This window comes from Rhea pennata, chromosome 3, assembly GCF_028389875.1.
Source record: "Rhea pennata isolate bPtePen1 chromosome 3, bPtePen1.pri, whole genome shotgun sequence".
In the NCBI taxonomy this organism is placed as follows: Eukaryota; Metazoa; Chordata; class Aves; order Rheiformes; family Rheidae; genus Rhea; species Rhea pennata.
In genome coordinates, this window is record NC_084665.1 from 39,878,319 (window position 1) to 39,899,592 (window position 21,274).

At 36.2% G+C, this 21,274-nt stretch overlaps 1 protein-coding gene across 2 annotated transcripts in view; it reads right to left on the reverse strand.

The window, feature by feature from the left end:
• Nucleotides 1-240: 240 nt before the first annotated feature.
• The window catches only part of PRKD3 (protein kinase D3), a 49,617-nt gene continuing 28,583 nt past the window's right edge, over nt 241-21,274 (reverse strand). Inside the window, exons 8-19 of one of the 2 annotated variants that reach the window (XM_062572092.1) lie at nt 19,921-20,104; nt 18,268-18,391; nt 16,769-16,846; nt 14,851-15,127; nt 11,743-11,795; nt 11,255-11,327; nt 7,865-7,971; nt 7,118-7,279; nt 6,550-6,648; nt 4,635-4,902; nt 3,596-3,681; nt 241-2,741 (exon numbers count right to left, since the gene is read on the reverse strand). In XM_062572092.1, coding sequence (XP_062428076.1) covers nt 2,568-2,741; nt 3,596-3,681; nt 4,635-4,902; nt 6,550-6,648; nt 7,118-7,279; nt 7,865-7,971; nt 11,255-11,327; nt 11,743-11,795; nt 14,851-15,127; nt 16,769-16,846; nt 18,268-18,391; nt 19,921-20,104 — 1,685 coding nt within the window. In that variant the 3' untranslated portion in view covers nt 241-2,567. The remainder of the gene's footprint in view (nt 2,742-3,595; nt 3,682-4,634; nt 4,903-6,549; nt 6,649-7,117; nt 7,280-7,864; nt 7,972-11,254; nt 11,328-11,742; nt 11,796-14,850; nt 15,128-16,768; nt 16,847-18,267; nt 18,392-19,920; nt 20,105-21,274) is intronic. The other variant, XM_062572093.1, reaches the window with a different exon arrangement.

The following is a 21,274-nucleotide window of genomic DNA, read 5'->3' on the forward strand; positions in this document are numbered from 1 at the left end:
CAGAGGGACAGACTCCAGACAGGCTTTTTACTTCACTGTTGTCCCATCTTTCCCCTCCCCTATCCCTGTTGTGCTTTTCAAACTGAGCTGTTTTTTTCCCTTAAAGAAAAGGGGGAAAACCCAAAATGACAGCTCCAGTAAAAAATCTGAAGTTTAAAAGCAGAATATATCTACATTATTACAGTTGGGATGGAAGATAGCAATGGCTTCACTGAAGTCTGGTCATTTGATTGGTGGAAGTTAGGAAAAAAAAAAAAAAAAAAGTGCTGCTTCCCTTACCAGACCTGGGCAAATACTAACTAGCCCACCAATTTCAGAGGTGATCATTCTGGTTCCAGAGTTACAAAAATAGTGCCTCTCTCAGAGAAGAATCAATCTTGAAACCTTGCCTTAACAGGATGGCAAGGTTAAGGGACAAATTTGGCCCCTTTTAAATTCCTTTATGCTGTTTTAACAGCATAAAAAGGAGAGAATGACCCTCAGTGCAGGAGTGGCATGGACTGCTGTCAGGCAAGTCCCCTGCACAAACCTGAGAAAAACAAGTGTGCTAGGAGAGAGGATGAAAGAGGATAGGAAGGGCTGAAATACTCTGCCCATTGGTGGCTGTAGAGAACTGTCACACAGATTGCACTGAATGTTTTGTGCAGATTCCAGCCCTGCATGTTCAACTTTTAACAACTTAGATACTTACGAAATGCAGCAGTTACATTAAAGGCAACAGGAAAGGAAAAGGTAGGTTAAAGGCCCAGACTTGGCCTTAGGGACATATCTCTGCAGTTCCCACTGACTATACTGCCAGTTTACTGTGCATCCGAAAGCAGTGCCAGCATTGAAACAACCTTGTAAGATTTTATGAACATGTAACAGCTTAGAAACAGTCTGCTCAATGACTTCCTTACCTCAAACAACAGTAAAAAAAATAGAAAAGAACACAACCAACTTGCAGGAGAGAGAAGCTACTCCCCAAAGTCTCCCACTGCCTTTGCAGCTCAAGCCTGTATCAGTACTGAAAAAGTTACTTTGAGCCAAGCTCCAGTTAAGCAGCCTGACACCATATCAGGGATATGTACAGCCATCCAGCAGCATGAAGCTGTTACCCACAAGAAAAAGAGACTTTTTTTTTTTTAAATAGGAAAAAAAAATACCTTCCTTTTACTTCTATCTGCATTTAGCATAGAAGGCCTCAAACTTCCTTGAAATATCACATACTTTTAACTGATAGGCTATCCTCTGAGAATCATTTCCAAAGGAAATTGCTGCTTCTACTCTATTGTGCCACAAGTCCAGTAAGCAGTTGGGAATATATCAACTGAGATGTCTGAAAAAAAAAAAAAAAAAAAAAAAGAGAAGAACTTGGAGGCTTTGGATGAATTTAAGAGTTGGACTCTTCATTCAGCTCATAAACAGCATTTCTAAGCACAGAAAAGAGGGCAGGAGGGGCTGCAGGTTAAAGTTGAAAGGCAAAGGCCTTTTCTCCTACAGTCCAGCTGCCCTGGTATAACTGGTGTTTTAATAGCCACTGTAACTGCTTAAAACTTAGGAGTGAAGATAGAAGCTAGCAGGATACAAACTGCTCCTGACAAATCTAGGGAAACTTTAAAAAATTTTTTTAAAGTTAATTAATCAAAACAACAAGAGAAAGAAGCATGTATTTTCCGCTATTTTTTTCCACATCCTTCTGCTAGAAATGGTTACTTCAGATTGGAAGGATATGCAACGTCAAGTCTTGTGTGCTCCACGTACATTACTCAGGCAAATGAGTAATGCAAATTAAGGCAAAATGCCTTTGGTGTATACATGTCCCAGCCTTGCACAGCAATACATTGTATCATGGGTTATTACTCTATTTTAAGAGATAAAATAAAGGACTTAGCACAGCCTTGATTATCATCTCTATCATCTTTTTATCATCAATCTTTAGATTGTCAGCCAGCATTTTAAGAGGAATGTAAGAAATTGTGGGGTCTTCTTTCTTCAGGAAACTGGAAAAAAGTTAAGCTAGGGCAAAGACAGACCTTTAACTGTCTCATCAACAGCAAATTATTCCTTCATCTGTGAAGCTGTATGCAATCCTAAACCACCGTGCTTTGCTATTAAGTCAAAGATATTCTGCATTGATTTCCTTTTACAATCTCTCCACAATGCACAGTCTAGTAAATGGGAAATGTATCTAAAAAAACAGAAAATAGTTCTCTATGGCCTAGTAAATAGGGATTAGGAAACCATTACAAAATTCTTATTGCGTAGACTTAAAAAAAAAAAACTTGAAAAATTCATACAAAGCATTCAGTCTGTACACATTACACCTCAGCGATGGCTTTGTAGCCATACAGCTCAGTGAAATGTTATCCAATAGGGTTTATCCCACTGTTCAATAACTTCATAGTTTAAGTCAGAGATGGAGAAGAGCTTGCCAGATGACAGTCTATGCCCACGCCAGTGCAGTATCCTCTGTAGTTCTGCATACTGAATTATACGAACAGCACTCAAAAAGAGTAACAGTTGTTCCAAAACTTATCTTCAGTTTGCAGTGCCCTTCTCTGCTGCAATTTAGCATAACAAATAAATCAAGGGTCTTCTTCCATGTCATCTGGATTAGGAGCCATAATAAAATGCTGGGGGTACTCAAGGTTGTGTTCATAAGCATGTTCTTTCCAGCGTGCATCATCACTCTCATGGGTAATATAACGCTCTCCAATGCGTGTTTCAAATTCTCTGAGGTCAAGCCAAGTCTGATAATCCTAAGGAGTAAACAAGATTCAAGATAGCTCAAGAAACAGTAGCACAACATTCTCAAAAAGAAATTCGGCAAAGTCTCTCTATTTTTAATATAAGTAACCAGAAAATACAATCAACAGGACATATTACAAAATCAGAGTATGTCCATGCAAAACAGTCCAAAATGAAACAGGCTAGGGTCTAAGCCAGGGATACTATAATTTATGAAAACTTTTCTGTAACTCAAGATAGATATCTAAGCTATACCACAAATTTAAAGTTATGTAAACATACACGGAATACTACTCTAATGTCTGTACTCAAATTGGATTTTTCCCTCAATTTCTTCTAATTTATTTGTGTGCATGAATATATATACACACATGTAGTATTATGAAACTACTGTGAAAAGAACGAGTCGAACAATCAGATAAATTCTATTTCAAACCACAATCTTCTAAAATGACTACAAGCTGTGGCACGCATTTATGGCCGTCCACTTGAGCACTGAAGAATATTCGTCTCTATACTGCATTTCAGTGGAGCTCCATGCACCATTGCCAGCATTCAGGAAAGGCAGGTGCCAGCAAGGAAAAACTTTATGATAGTGTCAGGCAAAAAGCAAGAAAAGTTATAGTAAGGGAGGGCCAAAATTTCACCCAAGAAAAGAAACAAGCCATTAACAGATGGGCAGAATCCCAGAATGCATAAAATATTAAGTTGAAAGTGTTAAACAAAAATAGTCAACCCCCCACAGATATTTGTTAACAAACAGTAAGTTTTTGTAAGCCTCTGAAGGATTTCATCCAAGAATCTTTATTCACCCAATACAGAACACAAAATTTATAAGCACAATAAAAAAGGCAGATGGTTTTACCTGTAACCATGGGTGACTAAGAGACTTGTCAACACTGAAACGTTTTCTCATCTTCACTTGAAGCAAATTATTTATTAAATCAATGGCTGACAAAGAAACAGGAAAATAAATTACTTCATTTAAATACCAATCTGTAGCTTCATTCACAAACAGCAGTGAAAGGCAGGAGCGGTTATCCTACTGAACTCTACTAAGTAGTAAGTTACTAAACTAAATCAAGCTCTAATTTTATATTTAGCTTTACTCTTGTTAAATAAGGCTAGGAAACAAGAATGAGGTACTTTTTTTTTTTTTTTCTTAAATGGAAACAGTGAGAGCTTTACCATGTTACTTGTTAACTTCTTTCCTACTGATTTCAATTATTTTCAAAAGTGCCTAAACAACCTGAGCATAATTCTGTGTTCCAAAGTGAGGCAGGTGCTTTCACTATATACTTTGCATATGTTCTTCCACATATATCTGTGTGTTAATCGGATATATATTACTAATAAAGAAGTTGGTATTAAAGAATTCTAAAGAATAACCTTGTAAACTTGTAGGACATTCAGATCTGACATCCAGGTTTAGCCTCACCTAAAGGTACAAAATAAAATTCTGGATCCAATTTTGAATCCACTTCTGTAATTATATCTCAGCTTAAGCCAAACACATTTTGAGATCAGTATTCAGGAAATATTCATGCAAGATTTAACTTTCCATTGGGATTTTTGGAGGAGCGAACTAAGCCAACTTTTTATCACAGCAGAAAAATAATTGCATGTGTAAGGGCTGGAGTAAATATTTATTACACCAGCTTTTCTTACTAAATCTCTTGACTCCTCCTCCCCTGAAAATGATCCAAAATACTAGAACTGCCACTTTATGTTTCACAAATACATAAATACATACCAGCTCATATTTATCCATGTTGGCAAAGTCTACTGTAATCAAATTATCAGTAATTTTCACATTCCTGTCTGAGTCAAACTTGTAGTTTAAGCATTTGAATGAGTTACTATGCAGATAAAGACATTGTAATACAGAATATTTGTTTCTTTACCTTCACTAGAAATTTCCTTCCAGGGATTTGGTGGGTACATAAATGCTGCATTTTGAATCTGATCATTTATATCCTCATCTTCATTAAATGGGAATGTACCACTAAGGCTCACATAGACAATAACTCCTACTGACCACATATCTAGAGAGCGGTTGTAACCTTTACTTCTGAGCACTTCAGGGGCAAGATAAGCAGGTGTCCCCACCACAGAGCGCCTGAAAGATTTTTCACCAATGATGCGTGCAAAGCCAAAATCACAGAGCTTCACCTGCAACAGAAGCATATTTAAAACTGAGAAATCTCTGGTTCATCTCCGAAGTACACTACTGCCCAAGACCAGGTGGTACTAGATACTGTTTCCACCATTAGTTAAATCTGGCGTGCACTAAATAAACAGGGACAAAATGTGACAAACTGCAACTTAAAACCCTAACCGACTGGCTTATGCAGACTGTGGATCAAACATGCTTCAGAAGGTGATCTGAACTGGCGTTGTGCAGACTCAGGTCTGAGGCAATTTGTACACACAGCCACAAGTGAGCAAATAAAGACTGCAAACTCTGCTGTAGATCCAGCTCATTTTCAGAGGCAGATTAGCACCTTCACACAGTGCAGAACCCAAGCGGAAAAGGTGCATGAATTCCAGCCAGCTCACATGCCTCTTAACCATATTTCTGAAACTAGAGGTACGAGGGAAACCTATGCAGAAATCACAGGCTGAATTTTTGCTAGAGCTCAGATTTAGCTAGCTCTGGGCAGAACAATCCTAGAATCATCCAGGCAGAATCATGAAGATTTTAGCATCAGTGCAGGCATAGCATCAGTGCAGGCATAGCATTAACAACTAAGATCTTCATGGTTCTGGGAAAGCTTCTATCTTGAACACAGTAGACACTTATGTGGATCACAAGGTCTACACCAAGTACAACACTAAGCCCAAGTTAACAAGCCCAGGATGTAAGAGAAAGCAGTGTGCTAAAGGCATCCTGGTGGTTCTCCTGAATCCGCTCCACATAACATTAATCTCATGTGACCTGAACTAATTCCCTGAAGTAGCATAGTAGCTGTTCATTTCTGCACATCCTCCCCAGTATCCATAGTATTTGAGGTATCTATGGTAGAGTTGACTGGGGTAAGTGTGGGCACCATGTAAATATTAATATTGCTAAATAGCATTGGTCGTAGAGAAATTAGCTATTTAGTTTATATTACAATGCAATATCACACATTGATAATGAAGAACCCCAAGACAGACAAATGAACCAGCCCTTTTCACAACAGCTTATAAGCAAGCTCTCGTGACAGACAACAGTCAGAAGGAAGCAGAGGTGCACAACAGGGAAGAAGTTATTTCCTAAGATCAGACAGCACTGGAACAGAAATGAGGATTTATTTTGAAGCTTCTAGTCCAGTGCCTTTTCCTCTGGGCTATGCTGTCTCTATTAGTGACCTATTTTTGGAGTTAACACAGAAGACCACTCAAGAAAATTACATTTGATGGCCTCACTAATACAGAACATCAATTTCCATGCACTATTCACGAGCAGGAAAAAAAAAAAAAAAAAAAAAAACAGGCAGTCTCTGCGCCTTGCTGAATGCTGGCAGAAGTTGTACTTCTCATTCTCCTTGGAAGAAAGACATGCTGTATAGCATTGTTGTGAGACATGATCCATGTCTGAAGGGAAAAACCTGACAGACTGTTGAAGATAAATCTAGTAGGCTAAGAGGTGGAATTAAAAGACAATTCAATACACATACTGGTACTAGTAATTCTAGACTAAATCAGTTGAACTATTCCACGATTTACCCCATTTTAAGCTGAAGTGCCTATATTTCCTTAACAAAGAACAACAAAAAGTGATGAAAGAAGTTTTTTTTCTTTTTTTTTTTTTTTTTTTTTTTAATCTTTACTCACTTGAGGGAATGGCTCTGCTGATGCTAGTAGTACATTTTCTGGTTTTAAATCACAGTGCACAATATTTTTGAAATGTAAATTTCTCAAAGCAACAAGTATCTACAAAAAAGAAGGAACATTTTCAAAACCAGTCATCTGACTGAAAACGTCTTAAGCATCAAAAGCCACACACACTAAGCAGTACAAAACTTGTATCTGCACAGTCTTCAAGAGTTAATCTATTTATATAGTACAAGTATTATTTTTGCCATTGTATCAAGACTTTGAACTGACAATTTTTATTTTTCTTTTTAACCTGAAGACCACACATTAGGTTCTTCTGAATGCTAAGCTTTCTGACAAGCATCTTTGGATGTCTGTAATTTTGTATCTTAGGAAAGAAGGGCAAAAAATTAATATACACAATTCTTTCCAGATTTATTCAACTTCCGTTACCTATGCAGCAGCTGTGCTGTCTCTCTAAAACAACAACACAGAAAACCCCTTCTCTGAACTCCATTCCCATGTAATTATGGAAGACAAATCTAACCTATCCTCTGAAAAAAAAAAGAGAGACTTGAATGTCAACCTGCGTGACCATGAACTTGGTTATACGTTCTGGCAGCCGACTTTTCTCACTGGAAAGAATCATCTCTAGCATATCGCCATGTAGCTTCTCCATTACAACAAAGACTCGTTCTGGGGTTTCAAACATACATTCCAGGTTTACAATCCCAGGGTGGTGCAAATTCTAAATAAAGTAGTATAGGTACAACAGTAAACAGCATGAAATATTCTGAATTATGCAGATATATTGAACTACAAATCAAAAAGCAATTAAGTGGAGAATTAGAGACAAAAAATAAAATGTCTGAGGCAAAAAGTTAGCTTGAAACATACATGCCTGAACTTGTGAAACATGCCAGCTATCATCATTAAGATGAGTTTGACACTAATTATGCAAACTGATTTTACAGTTAATACACTCAGTAGCTTGAGTACGGAATGCACAACAATAACATCCATAGATCGATGGACCAGTAGTGATAAGAGAGCCAAAAATCACACACATTTTTCTGCTATCAGAGGGAGACACCATGTAACCAAAGTACACGTGGAGCCCCTACAGGTAGTAGATACTACTGCCAGGTTATCTACTCTACCAAATATTCTAATCCCCACACTTGGTGGAGTCTGTAAGATTGTCTCTTACAGAAAGATTCAGAAGTCACACACACAGATTTAGAAATCAATTCAGAGCACTAACACACATCACAAATAAGATTATAAACAGCTTATTTCAGAAACTGCAATGTGATCTAAAATACATTTATACCTGGAGAATAGCCACTTCATTACGAAGCTGACTTTCCTGTTTAGTTGGAAACCTCATCTTGTCGATGACTTTGATAGCCACATCCCTTCCAGTCTTCCTATGTTTTCCTAAGAAGAAAATCGACATCAGACATCAAGATGCAGATACAACTCATAGCTATAAAACATTACAGCAGAAATTCCTTTTGAGAGAAACAAGTGTATTTTGTAGAGGCGTAGAATACATCAGCATTTATACTTAAATTTACAACTGTTATCTAAGTAACAAGAACTGATTAACCCAAACAGGAAGGCTGTAGATAAACATAAGTTATTAATACTCTGCTGTCAGGCAGCACATCAACCTTAAATTAAGTTCTCCCTTGCACTAGGGACTTGCAAATTAGCAAGTGCTACTGAAGCCTACAGAATCCTGTCTCTAATGTAAAAAAAAAAAAAAAAGTTCAGGACAAACATGAAGAAAAACCTACAAAGTCCTCTCCAGTTGTTTCAGCAAATGCTTTCAAGGGCTCCACGAATGTGGGTTAATTACATGCCACAAAGAATTTGAAAAGGTTAACTCCCAGAAGGCAGACTACTGTTATCAGGAAGCTCTAAAAGACTGTGGTAAGGTAAAAGTGCCGATAATACCAAATACTTCTTGCTGCAACCTGCAACAGCTGATTGAGAAACATTCTGCAATACATAGATATTTCAAGGACTAAGTGACTAGCTTTAACTACTTACCCACATTCCCCACAACTGCTCAACTGTTTTTTTTTCACATTCAGATCAGCAAGATTAACAGGATCTCATACTGAAAGGTCTTGACAAGCTAAGAAATTTAGTATTAATCTAATCTAAAACAAGTAAGCCTGTAGCAAAGAACAAAAAATAGTTATCTGTTCAATGACAGGCCCGGAAGCTATTTTAGGGAAAGGGATCACACACGCAGCTACAACGCAAGCGGCACAGGCAAGTCTACCGTCACAGCTAGGCAGAGCTATGGGGAGCCCAGCTACGCTTGCTACCGACCCAGCTAGGCCTCACCTGCTGCTCTGCGGTCAGCACTGGCGGCCGGGGGCTTAGGCAGGGCATGGGGATTGCTCCTGAAGGCTGCTCCACGGAGCAACTAACGTACCTGCCTTAAAGATCATCATGAATAAAGGGTCAAAAACAGGTTTATTTCCACTGGACAAAATATGGTAGATTTAGAGATATGATTCAAGTTCCAAAAGCGTATAACAAGGCTGCCAAATAGACTTGAAGAACAAAAAAAATAGTAAAAGAAAATTACATTAGTCCTAAAGAAGTCATTACACTACACAATGGACTGTTATATGAAACAGCATAAAGCCAGAAGTCTGGAAAGATAGTCTTATCTGAGGAGTTCTGTCATTTTGCCTCTGTAACAAATCAGCAATTTCTAGAAAATGTATTGGAAATCATAGCACCCAGCTATAGCCTATTTAAGCATGATTTTAAAAACCTAAAATGAAGGGAAAGCAATTCTAGCTCCACAAGACATCAAACTATGAAGTGCAGTAGAAAAATCATCAGTTATGAACAAGATGCAAAACCTAGAAGACAAATACTAGGTTTCAAAAACTGTAAAAGAAAAACAGAAAATAAACAGAATATTTACCTACAGAAGCTAGACTAGAGCTAAAATTCAACATGAAGTAAGATGACAGAAAGGCAGGTTGAAAAGTCCTTTTCCTATGAAAAATACTAGCATGGTTCGGGGCAAGTTTACTTCACTAAGAAATTTCCAAGAATTTCTTTTTATCCCTCCACATTTTTCAGACCCTTGAAAACTAATCAAAATAGAAAAAAAAATAGAGGAAAAACACTCTCATTGGAAGAAACAGAAGCTGGAAATCATTATCTTCTAATTACTGATTTTCAATTTGTAAAAGTTGAACTTTTGTCCAGAATATAGAATAAAAAGGGGGCTCAAATCTTGTAATAACTAAAATGCTTTCTGCAAAGTATGGGGACACAGCAGTGGAAGCTACTTAACCTATTTTATTTCTCCAAATAAAAGGATTTGTTATTATTATTTCAGTAAGCCTAAAGAGATGAGGAGAAGAGAATATTGTAAATTACCCAATCCAGTCTCCCAAACAACGGCAACAGTTAAGCAATGTGCAGAGCCAGCAAAAGAATTAAAATTCTCTTTTCTTGCTCTTTCAGCTTGTGATTTTATTCTAAGAAATTTGGTACATTTTATGTATTTTAACACATAATTAACATGAAAAGATTTAATATATAAAAAAGCTTCACAAGTATTTAATATGCAACCATGAAAAATACCAAAATGAAATTTATGTAAAAGGTAATTTAGGAGAGTATATAGAGAAGTAAAGACCAAAACATTAAATACTAAAATATTGTCTGAATTTACAAAACTGCCATTCATGAGAGGGGTATCATACTTGAATCTTTACTTTAATAAATCAGGGGGTGGGGGGCAGGAAGACCTCTCAAGAGCAATGTAAACCAGACCATCAAAAACTTCTGAAGTAATAAGCTATTTAACTGCACAACCAACACACAGAAGAATCAAAGCCACAATGTTTTCTGACTAGAAAAACAACATGACAGAAGTAGAAAGGTTCCCACTTTTAAATCATTAATTATCACTTTTTCTTCCTTTCCAACTTCTTTACACTTTGCATAAAACATGTGGAATAAAAAGGAGACCAGAGTTCAGATATTATGTTTCTAGAATTTCTTTTGTTCATGATTTACAAAGAACTTTTATATAAAGCTTATATTAAAACAAGTGATAAAGCTACATCTGAAACCCGAAATTGATATCTCTTCACAAATAATTTTCTCCTGCTTTATCTTGCTGCAAGAAATTTGTAGTGAAACCTCATTTCCATATAGCAAACTCTTGTTTGTGTCAAAGAACAAACTAGAAAAAAATGTATTCTCCTAATTGTTTTCAGACACATTATTTCAGATATCAGTTTAAATATATATATATATATATATATATATATATATATATATAATCAATAGTCTCTTTAAATAAATGACTTCTTATAGTGTATGATATAGACAACAGAATTAGAATTTGTAATATGAAAGCCCAAACCACTAACCAAGGCCTGATTTCAAATTAGAGATTGCTTTATATTCAACTATGGTCCAAATATGAGGTACACTCTAAACTGTTTCTGAGGCAATGCACAACACTGAACATACAAAATGAATTGTAAGAAATACTGTAAATAAAACTGCAAAGAGACTAAATCAAAGTAATTCTAACAAAATTGTTTACAAGTTAAAGTTTACCTACACACTCCAGATTCAGCTGAACAAATACGAAAAGGGTAATTGTATCAAGGAAACAGACCCTCCACTTTAACTAAATGTGTAATGGAATCTACTATAAATTTACCTCCATATACAATGCCAAACTGACCAGAACCCAGAACTTCATCAGCAAATATCTGGTACACAGAGCTGATATCCTAATGTATGTAAAACAAAAAACAAAACAAAACAAATTAAAAAACAAAAAAAAAAAATCACAAATTTCAGGAGTAGTCAAAATGCTCATGAGCTTACTGGTTAGTACAAGCTAAGCTGTATTTAAATTACTTGTTAATCAAACTAGGTGAAGGATGTCATCATTAATCCATATAGAGCTGGGGGGGAGGGGGAAGAACTTTTCTTGAAGAGGTTCCTCTTAGCTGCACTGTATGCAACATGCACTCATATTAACCAACAACTTGCTGAGTGACCAGATGACTTTCAGTTAATGACATTGCAAAGAATTCTTTAGCTACAGCATACCCTAGTGTTGCCTTCTCCTTGAGACTCTAAAAATTACTTTTGAGTACGCAGATAAATAAATAATATTGCTATTTGATGTATATGACTCACCACATTCTCCTGGACTTGGCAATTTGAAACAGAGATGCTTAGAGATAATTCCTCTGCAATAAAAAAGAAAGTTGAACAGAGTAAGAGAACAGGATATGAAGCCTTTGATTGTAAGACCAAAAAAAAAAAAAAAAAAAAAAAAAAAAAAAAAAAAGACAAGATCTTTACTGGCTTCTAACTTGGTCATGGTGAAAGGATTTTCATTGATATTCTGCAGAAATATCACACTCTTGAACTCAAAATTCATAGATTAGATAAATCTGTGTTTCACTAATTACAAAAAATAGTAAAGCGGCACAAGTGAGTACAGGGTAAAGGGCTGGAGACCAAAAGCAGTAATAATATGGTAGTTGTACCGCAGTTCCTTAAACTACCAAGAATTTCAGGTAGTAACAGAAAAATACAGGTAGGAGGATTAGGTAGATCATTTATATTCAAACAAGCATGGCTACTAATTTTCTGAGGCATCAAGATATACAGAAACAATGCATAAGTGTAAGCAAAGAGAAGGAAATAAGTAAGCAGCAGAAGACTCGAAAATCTTACAGAAGGATAGCAATCTCCAGAATTTAAAAAGGTATTTAAGAGGTGTAATCTATGGTACTCCACAAGTAGAAATATCAGACAAAGAGCTTCTTTTCAGCAGGCAGCAGATGTAGGCATGAAGTTTTCATCACAGGAGTAAGAGAGATACATCAGGGCAAAAACATCCCTTTTCTTTCCACTTCAAGACAGAGGTAAAGCTTCTCAGACAAATGGACACCTAACATTTGCTATGTTACCTCTCAGAAAACAGACAACAAATTCACATACAACGTAAATATAGAACATACTACAAATTTATTAGCACTCTGGAAAGAGCCTTTATTACCCTAAGATCAGACTTGTTACTCTAGAAACAGTGTTACAGAATGAAGAAAACGCCTGCATCTGATTTTTGCCACCTGTGCTTTAAGTCAAAGAAAGAATCTGCTTAAACACTGCACCTGATATATGAACTGGAATTACAGCTATGCATATGTTCACTGATTATTGTTCTCTCCTTCAGACTAGTCAAGTCTGCACCAGAGTAAGAGTACACACAGGACACAGATATATGAGAAAACAAGTGAAAAAGCACACAAAAATTACTAAGGACAACACATACATGACAAACTGCAGCAAGACTGAAACAAATTAAATAGGAAACGAAGACCTCATGGTTTTGAAACTGATTAAGAGAACACGTTGAAAACTTGTCCACAAATGTCTGGAGAGTAGAAAATACCTGTTATCTTGTTTTAGGTAGAAGTTGAATTACTCCCTCCAAATAAGCTGATTTTTTCTTAGTGTCTGAAATACGTAAGAATAATGACTGAAAAATTGTCATGTACTTGAAAAAATCAGCATATTTAATGCTAAAATTCATCTAAATTCAATGTCATCTATATCAGATAACAACTTACTGAATTGTTCCTCTGCCTTTAATCTTTCCCTTTGTCCTTTCAGATCAGAAATATGCTACCAAGAGTTCTGCTACCCCATATGCCAAGTACAGGGGCCAGGAAAGATTTTTTTCATCAGACTGGAAGAGCACCTTAACTTTTTGTTACTTCCTTGCTAGAACATGGCATTAACTAGCTAGCCTGCACGTTTTGGACATTTTCACATGACAAATTCACTACTGCTGCAAGTATTTCCAGTACTAGTAACGTCCTCCTCCTCTCCTGCTCTTTTTATTCTAGAAATAACATATTTGAGGCTTTGGATTGTTTCAAGTAAAAGTCTAAGTTTCTTAAAGACTATGGGAACACATTTTATAGCTCACAGAGTGCAAGAAGGAGGGGAAGAACAGACATTTAACGTTTCAGAGTTTAAAAAACAACTTGCCGACTTGTCTAAGAATATGAAAACACCATTCAATGATTCATAACAGTTTTTTATACTCCTACAATCCTGAACATGCTAAAATACTTGCCTGTATCTATCCCTGTACCTCTATTTCCTATCACTTTCAACTTTTATTATAAAAACGTGATTCCTTATACCTGCACAAACATCTTTTTTTGAAAAAGTAAACAAACTTTGCAAGTATCAGCAACAGTAAATCTTACATGTTAAAAAGCAAAAAGAGCTTTAGCATATTTATTTGGAACTAATATGGAAAGTGAAGTTCTACATATGTAAAATGCCAGTTATGATATATAGTCTCACTAAGTTACAGTTTATTCACTGTAATTAAATACAAACACTAGTACTGACACTTGTTTGTTTACTGTTTTCACACCCTGGTTGTATCTGCAGCAAGTGCTTATGATTAGCATTTACATGTTGTTAACTATTGCTGATGTTACCATTCCTCCAGAGTAACCTGGTAACAGAGATGGAGAAACTAATCCTCCAAGCAAGTATACAGGTAAAAGAGGATAAAGCAGTAGTTGGAAGACAAAAGGAAACTAAAGAATGGAAGCATAAGCCTCAGCCCAGGATGTGAATGAATGTTATTGCAAGAAATTCAAGAGCTGCCTGAGGAGAAAGATCACAGTACATAGCTCAGCAAAGCCTCGATAGTGAATTTGATCCTATGCTAAAGAAAAAAAGGGAAGCCACAAAAGGAAGAGTGTATTTCTTAGCACCTGCAGCTCAGCAGTTCTTTCTACCACTGGTAGCATTTGCATTTCATCACCAAATCCTTTCCTTCTCTAGCTACAAAGACATCTCACAGATTTGAAAGAATAATGGGAGGTAATACCAGAAAGCATCCAAATCTGAAAGATATAATCTGAAAGGACCTTAAGTATGTTAGAAATACCAAAACCATGGTCCCTTTTTACATCAAGTTCACTATGTATGCATTCTTACACTTTTACGATAAAGCTTTGTAATATGTATTCATATTGAAAATTTGATTCTTAACTACTACTTGATGGTACAACAGATGAAAAGGTTTCCCCAGATACCCTCCACAAAGGTGAGCGCCAGTTTCTAGAAACTTGTGGAAAATTACAGATCCAATTCAGCAGCAAGTTGATATAGCTACTTCATTCTACATAACCATTTTGCTGAAATGGAATCTGTATTATTAACATCTTCAGAATATGAATAATAGTGCCTTGTCTGCCTGCTTACTGTGATCTTTTCCTTGTCCTGCAGCAGTACAAACGCTAGCTTGAGGAGTGACTGGCATCAAAGCCTGACGAATGGCTTTCTCCCAGCCCTGAGCTACGTCAAGTCCAACTCCGGTGGCAGCAAGAACAGGACTGTGATGGCTGCTGCCATTGTTTTCTCCAACAAAATACACCATCGTGTCAGTGATGATCTCAAAACAGTATGGGTTGCTGCCCTGCACCATGTTTGAAAAATCTCGAGGCTGAGTCACCTGGAGAATTTCTGAAAGCGGAATCTCCTGAAGAAAAATATTAAAGATTAAAAAATGAAAACACAGATAATACTTTAATACACTGATGTTCAGAACTTAAAATGTTTGTAAAGAAATCAAAAGCAAATATATTAAAATATTAAAAATTAAATATCAAATTTCATAACTAATGTCAAACTGTACACAACCACTAATCCCCCTAACATTCTGAAATCCTCTAACATTTCTAGAAAGAATTCCAACCCCACTGCAGCTCTCTGTACATTTATTATTTTTTATTCATACTCTGTTTATACACAGTATGAAACCCTCACTATATACAAATGATGCACAAGTACAGAATGACCCTGTAGTTTATACAGCTTAACTAAAGATGACCATGACTGGGGGAAGAGGGGGTGTGGAGAAGAGGAAGGGCAGGGAGTGAAAGGACATTACAAAGAGGATGTGATTAGGTAAGCTAGTCAACAAGCACCACTTTATAAAACTACATCATTCTTGGTAAAGATTCTCTTTCATATAGATATTAACAATTCCTATCAACCCCTCTACCTTGTCACTGCAAGATCATGGTATAAGCAGCAATAGAGAACAGATCTGAAGGAAGAAATGGTTTTAAGTTTACACTAGCTGGAGAAGGACATTTCACACACATGTGGATGTGTACAAGTGCACATCACTTAAGAGCTGTGAACAAGCAGGTCAAAATCAGGCTGGTATTGGGGACTGGCGGGGGGCAAATAAGAGACAGTAGCTTAAGAAAGAGCAAATAAATGTAGATATAATCACTGAACAATTCTAACAGCAAAGACAAATAACCTGAGATTTAAGCAGGAGTGGGCAAGCTGGAAGAATAAAAGCAGTGGCAGGATAGAGTAACAAGCAAGGAAGGTATTTTATCAGTTGTATTTTGAATGCACAGGGCAATACAAATACCAGGGAGGTCTGAGAAGAAAAGACTGCATTAGTCAAGATAGGGATGAAAAGGATCTGGACAAGAGTTTAGCTGGGTGTACAGAGAAAAGGCTTGATCTTAGAGATGTTATAGAGGAAGAAGCTGCAAGATTTGGATCCCCACCTGAAGGTGCAAGACAAGAAAAGGAGAAATCCTGTTTATACATTTGAAGACATTTCCTGAATATTCCACCACTAAACACATCACTATATTAACACATGCTAAATTTACTGCTAAGCTTCACTTCCACAAATGCCAAGCTACATACTAAATTTTCTCTAGACCTTGCTTAAAACTTTCAGTTGTACAGTTGGGAATAATTTTGTTATGGGAACTTCAAAGTAAAATACATAAGCATGCAAACTTTTAGTCACAACTTACAGAAGGCGAAAATCCTAACTGTTAACTAGGCTAGTTACCAAGTAAACTAACTAGTAATTGTGAAGAAACCTTAATACACTAAGCAATTCAGAAGACCAGTACATATAGAACACAAGGAGACATATAAGCAAGGTGATTAACAGGGGAGCTGCATGCAACTTCTGAGATTGGTCCTTCTAATTACTGGTCAAAGCTTATATAAAAATTTCTTTCAATTTTGATTACAGTATGATAAGCATTATTTCCATTCCCTTTCTACTTACAGGCACGTTTCAGGTCTTTAAAGCATTTTGAGTAAATCAAGCGCAACATAATTATTACTTATTAATTACCTTGTAATATTTTGTTCCAGATTCATTTTGAAATAGTGTGAGGCATTTGCTGTCCAGTCTCCAGTAATGTCTTTTTCTCTACAAAATGCATAGTACAATAACATAAAGAATAAATCACTGCTAGAACTTTTTTTTGTTTATTTAAATGAGAAATGCTTTAAACTACCAAGACCATCAAATAATGTTAATCTACATTGCATCTTAGACTAGATAGATAAAAAGATACTTTGAAATTATAGTTTTTTTTTCCCCAACCTCAAGACGAGATTTAAGATTATTTTCATAAACCTGAAAAAAGTATCACTTACCTTACAGTAATTATGGTGACAACAGTTGTTAACTCCTAGAGGAAATAGTCTACACAGGTTTTACAGCAAGTGCACGTGCTCACAAAAATCATATCATTTTCACTTAACTGTGGGCCCCATGCTCGCTTCCTCTGTGCTAATGTCAAACCAGTGTCACAAGGGTTTAAAGACTAAGCAAGCCTAGCGAGTCCTTAATTCTTTTGTCAACACAGAGTTCTAGAAGGTCAAAAGCTCATAGTGGCAGGAAAGAAAGATGGGTTATAAGATTCAAATGGACAAAACATCGGGGGGGGGAGGGGGAATCACAACAGACAGCAAATAGCCATTTTATGGAAGCCTCCACCAATAAGTAATACCTTCTCAATCAAAAAAGATACATTTAGAAGTTGTTGCACATAACTATCTTATATTTTAAGCACAAAATCATTCCTGAAAATATTAAGGTTTTTAAAAGCTAATATGGTTGTATAGATCTAACTTACTTTGCTTGCCCTGTGCCCTTATAGTTTGACACTCATTTTAATTTTTCCATGAGAAAAAAAGAAAATGAAAAAACCCCCAAAAACTATTATGTCTGGCCTAGGATGACAAAGTTTAGAAATACCCTTATTATACTCAATGCAGAGCTTAATTCACTTCAGTCATGGAAATGCAAAGATTATCTGCATGAGTTAGTCAAAGAAAGCTAGCACATGAATAAATTTGACTAGACTGAATTCTAAACCAGGGCTAAATGGAAACTGGGTGAAGGCATATGGGTGAACCTGTCCTTTTGACATGTAAGCTGTTTATTAAATCATCAATCAGGGAAGACTGTTTTTGAGGGGATGGTTAAGGAACAGATTGGTAAGTACTCAGAGATTCAAACTGCTAATACACTAATAGAAGAAAGGAAAGTCTTGGAGTGTAGAAAAACAAGAACACAGACAGTAACAAAAAAAAATCTTTATAAAGAGTGAAATATCCTGTTATTCAGGGTCAGCAGAAAGTATACAGACATTGCTGTTAAAATGAATCTCTATGGAAGTGATGGAAAGCCTAAGTTGTTACAGGAATAGGAAATAGTACCATATTGCTGATAGTAGAATGGTCAAGGAAAATCACTGATATTATAACTAAGTAAGAGAAGTAAAATACATCTGTTTAGATAAATGATTTAAGGTAAAATATGAAGAAATCAAAGTCACTCACCAGATTGTCTCTGCTAGTATAGTGGACCATCCATCCTTCCTTAACCATTGTACTGCTCTTCCTCTTTGTATGCTTGATGGACTGCACAACCCGCATGAGTGGAATATTATTGCTTGTTGAAGGACTTAAAAAAACAAACACGTTAACATTTAACAAGTTAAAATACAACAGTATTGTATAGTTGTACTGTTGTACAATACATTTAGCCTGTAATTTTCAGAAACAGGGATCTTTCTTCCCATAAAAGTTATTACTTTGACAAACAAGGCCAATTTCTACACGAATGGGTCATCATCAGCATTTGCAATGAGATTCTAAAAAGCTACATGATATCTAGGGTCCCACTAACTCTCCTAATGCAAGCACTGCAGTACTTACGCTATAGAACACGAGGAAAAAAACACTAGAAAGACAACATCAACAGGAGTCATCCTCTCACAAAACAGCTAACTGTGTGCTTGCATCTTAATCCAGCATAAAACTATGATTAATATCTGTATTGTTATTACTTTCTTTTCTGTATGTTAGTCAATTATGCTATTTCATAATACTGTTGTTACACTAATAAAGCTACCTAACTGTACTTTCAATTTATGAAAATCTAGAAAGACATTTACGTGTTAATTCAACTCACATCTGCACTAGATAATTTATCAATGTTCAGTGATATTAACGGTCACACAGACAAGGCTTGACAATCTTTAATATTCTAATACACTCAGATATACACCTGAACTCCTACACATGTTGCTAGCACACAGGTTTGTAACCACATGAAATCACAAGGCAGAATCAAAGATCAGAATGTAAAGATACTTTAACATAAATTGCAGTTATACCATTGAATTTGCTGCCACAGGATCCTGTGCACATGAAGAACTATAATAGGTTCCAACACAATTAGATACAATGGAAAAATACTATCTAGAGATTGAACACAAAAACCCTCAGAAAGTCCTTAAGCTGTAAATCAAAGAAAGCTGGAAAAGTACTGCTATATGCTCTTTCTTTCTTACATATCACTTTACACATTTACTATTAGCCACTGGGCTAAAACGACTTTGGTTTGACCTAGTAGAGCTGTTCTTGTGATATTAAGATTAACTTAAGAGAATCAGAATGATACTATTCATAATAATACAGAAAGCAAAGAGACTAAACTTAATTAAAGAAACTACATAACAGTTATCTGATGCAAAACTTAAGAAAAGCACATTCAAGTTAAACAAACTGCTGCCCAAGGGGTATGGTATATAAGTTACCATGTTAATATCAGAGCATTTAAATTTCCAGTAATTCATTTTAAATCACATGTACAACAGGAAGCGAACGAGGCGTAAGTTACAAAGATCTTAGTCACAGCATTAAGCTAAGCCATTAATTTTACCATGTTTTGGTAACAGTTTTATTTCTTTGATAACAGTCATAGCACAGCAGTTTTTCCCATGAGAAGAGACTATATTTTTAATTTATTTACATTTCAGATTTGCTTGGGACAGAATACATTTACAAAGCATTTAAGTTTAAAAAAAAAAAATCAAAAAACATTTTAAGCAGAAAGACCGAGTAGAACATTCCTGGATAGCACAAAGTTTGATTTCTTAAGACTGAAAAAAGTATGTCCAGAGCACAGAAGTCCACACTGTGACTTACCTAATAGTTTTGACAGCTTCTTCATCTTTGTCTGCATCAAGGTCAGATGGGTCCATAAAAAACATTTTGTCTTCTGGAGGAGAGGGCTCTTCAACATCATCCAGACCCCGACTACCATCACTGTTCATTTCACTGCTATCAACTTCCATTGGCATATCCAAATCTTGGCCTGGGCTAGCAGGTTCTAGAAACAACATGGGAGTTGGACATTGTTTCAAGTGCACACACTCACACACCCCAATATAAAATTTCTTCTTTGATTCATACTTATGCAAGTAAACATAAAAGTAAAACAAGAATACACAAAATCTTCAACTTTTTGATTAACGATGCAGAGTACACTAATGAACATTATCCATTCAGATTTGCTAAATGCCAAGGCAAGGGAGACCTGACCAAAACAAGAATCATATTGAAAGAATCATAGTGAAACACTTAAGGTCTAAATCCACATCTCACAAAGAAATTCTATTCCTCAACTGAGTAATACAGAGTGACCTCTTTATGGCTAGAGACAATCCAAACCCAGAGGAAAATTACTCCTGTGTAAGTAGAACTCTCCATCAACAGAAACCTAACTCTGCTCTCTCTGCCCTTGTAACCCATAATAATAACAGAAGGTTTAAAAAAAAAAAAAAAAAAAAAAGCAGGAGGCTGGAGATATAGCAGGAGAAGAAAAGAGCAGAATAGATCTCACCTGATCTACATCTAAACTCTACTGCTACAAACTGAAAGTTGCCACAAGCTATACAACTTGCACTGTAGAAAATAAAGAATCAAAAGATACAAACAGTTCTCACTTGCTCCCCCCCCGCCTTTTTTTTTTTTTTTTTGATCTGAAAAGAGTTCAAGTTAAGCATTGGGTTATTTTTTGTTCTTCCTCTCATCCTCATGTCCACCAAAGGAAGAATAATTTAAACAGCAGTTTCCAAATTATATGCCTTAGCACTCTATCACCACAAGAAGTACAGTGGAAAAGCATGCTACAGCAGCAACAACTACCAGCACCAACCATTTTTTTGTGGCTACCAACCTCAAGATCCAGGAAAGAGTCTTGCAACTGGAGAAGGAAGGCATGAAAGGATAGGATATGCTGTGCATTAGATTTAGAGGCTAAAAGGGCTGCCGCCCTGGCCTCTGGTCCAAGCTGCTCAGTTTGGTGTGATCTGCTGGATGCCATCAAATTTACTCCCCAAAAAGCATACATGCCAAGGATCAAAATTTTGGGCAACACTGGTCTAAAATTTAGAAGAATGAGACCCAAAACTGTCTTTCACGCACTGTTCCCCACTTTCTTCTTTCATTCCTCACAGTCTATTCAGAAAACAGCCCTACTAATTTAAAGTTTCCAAAA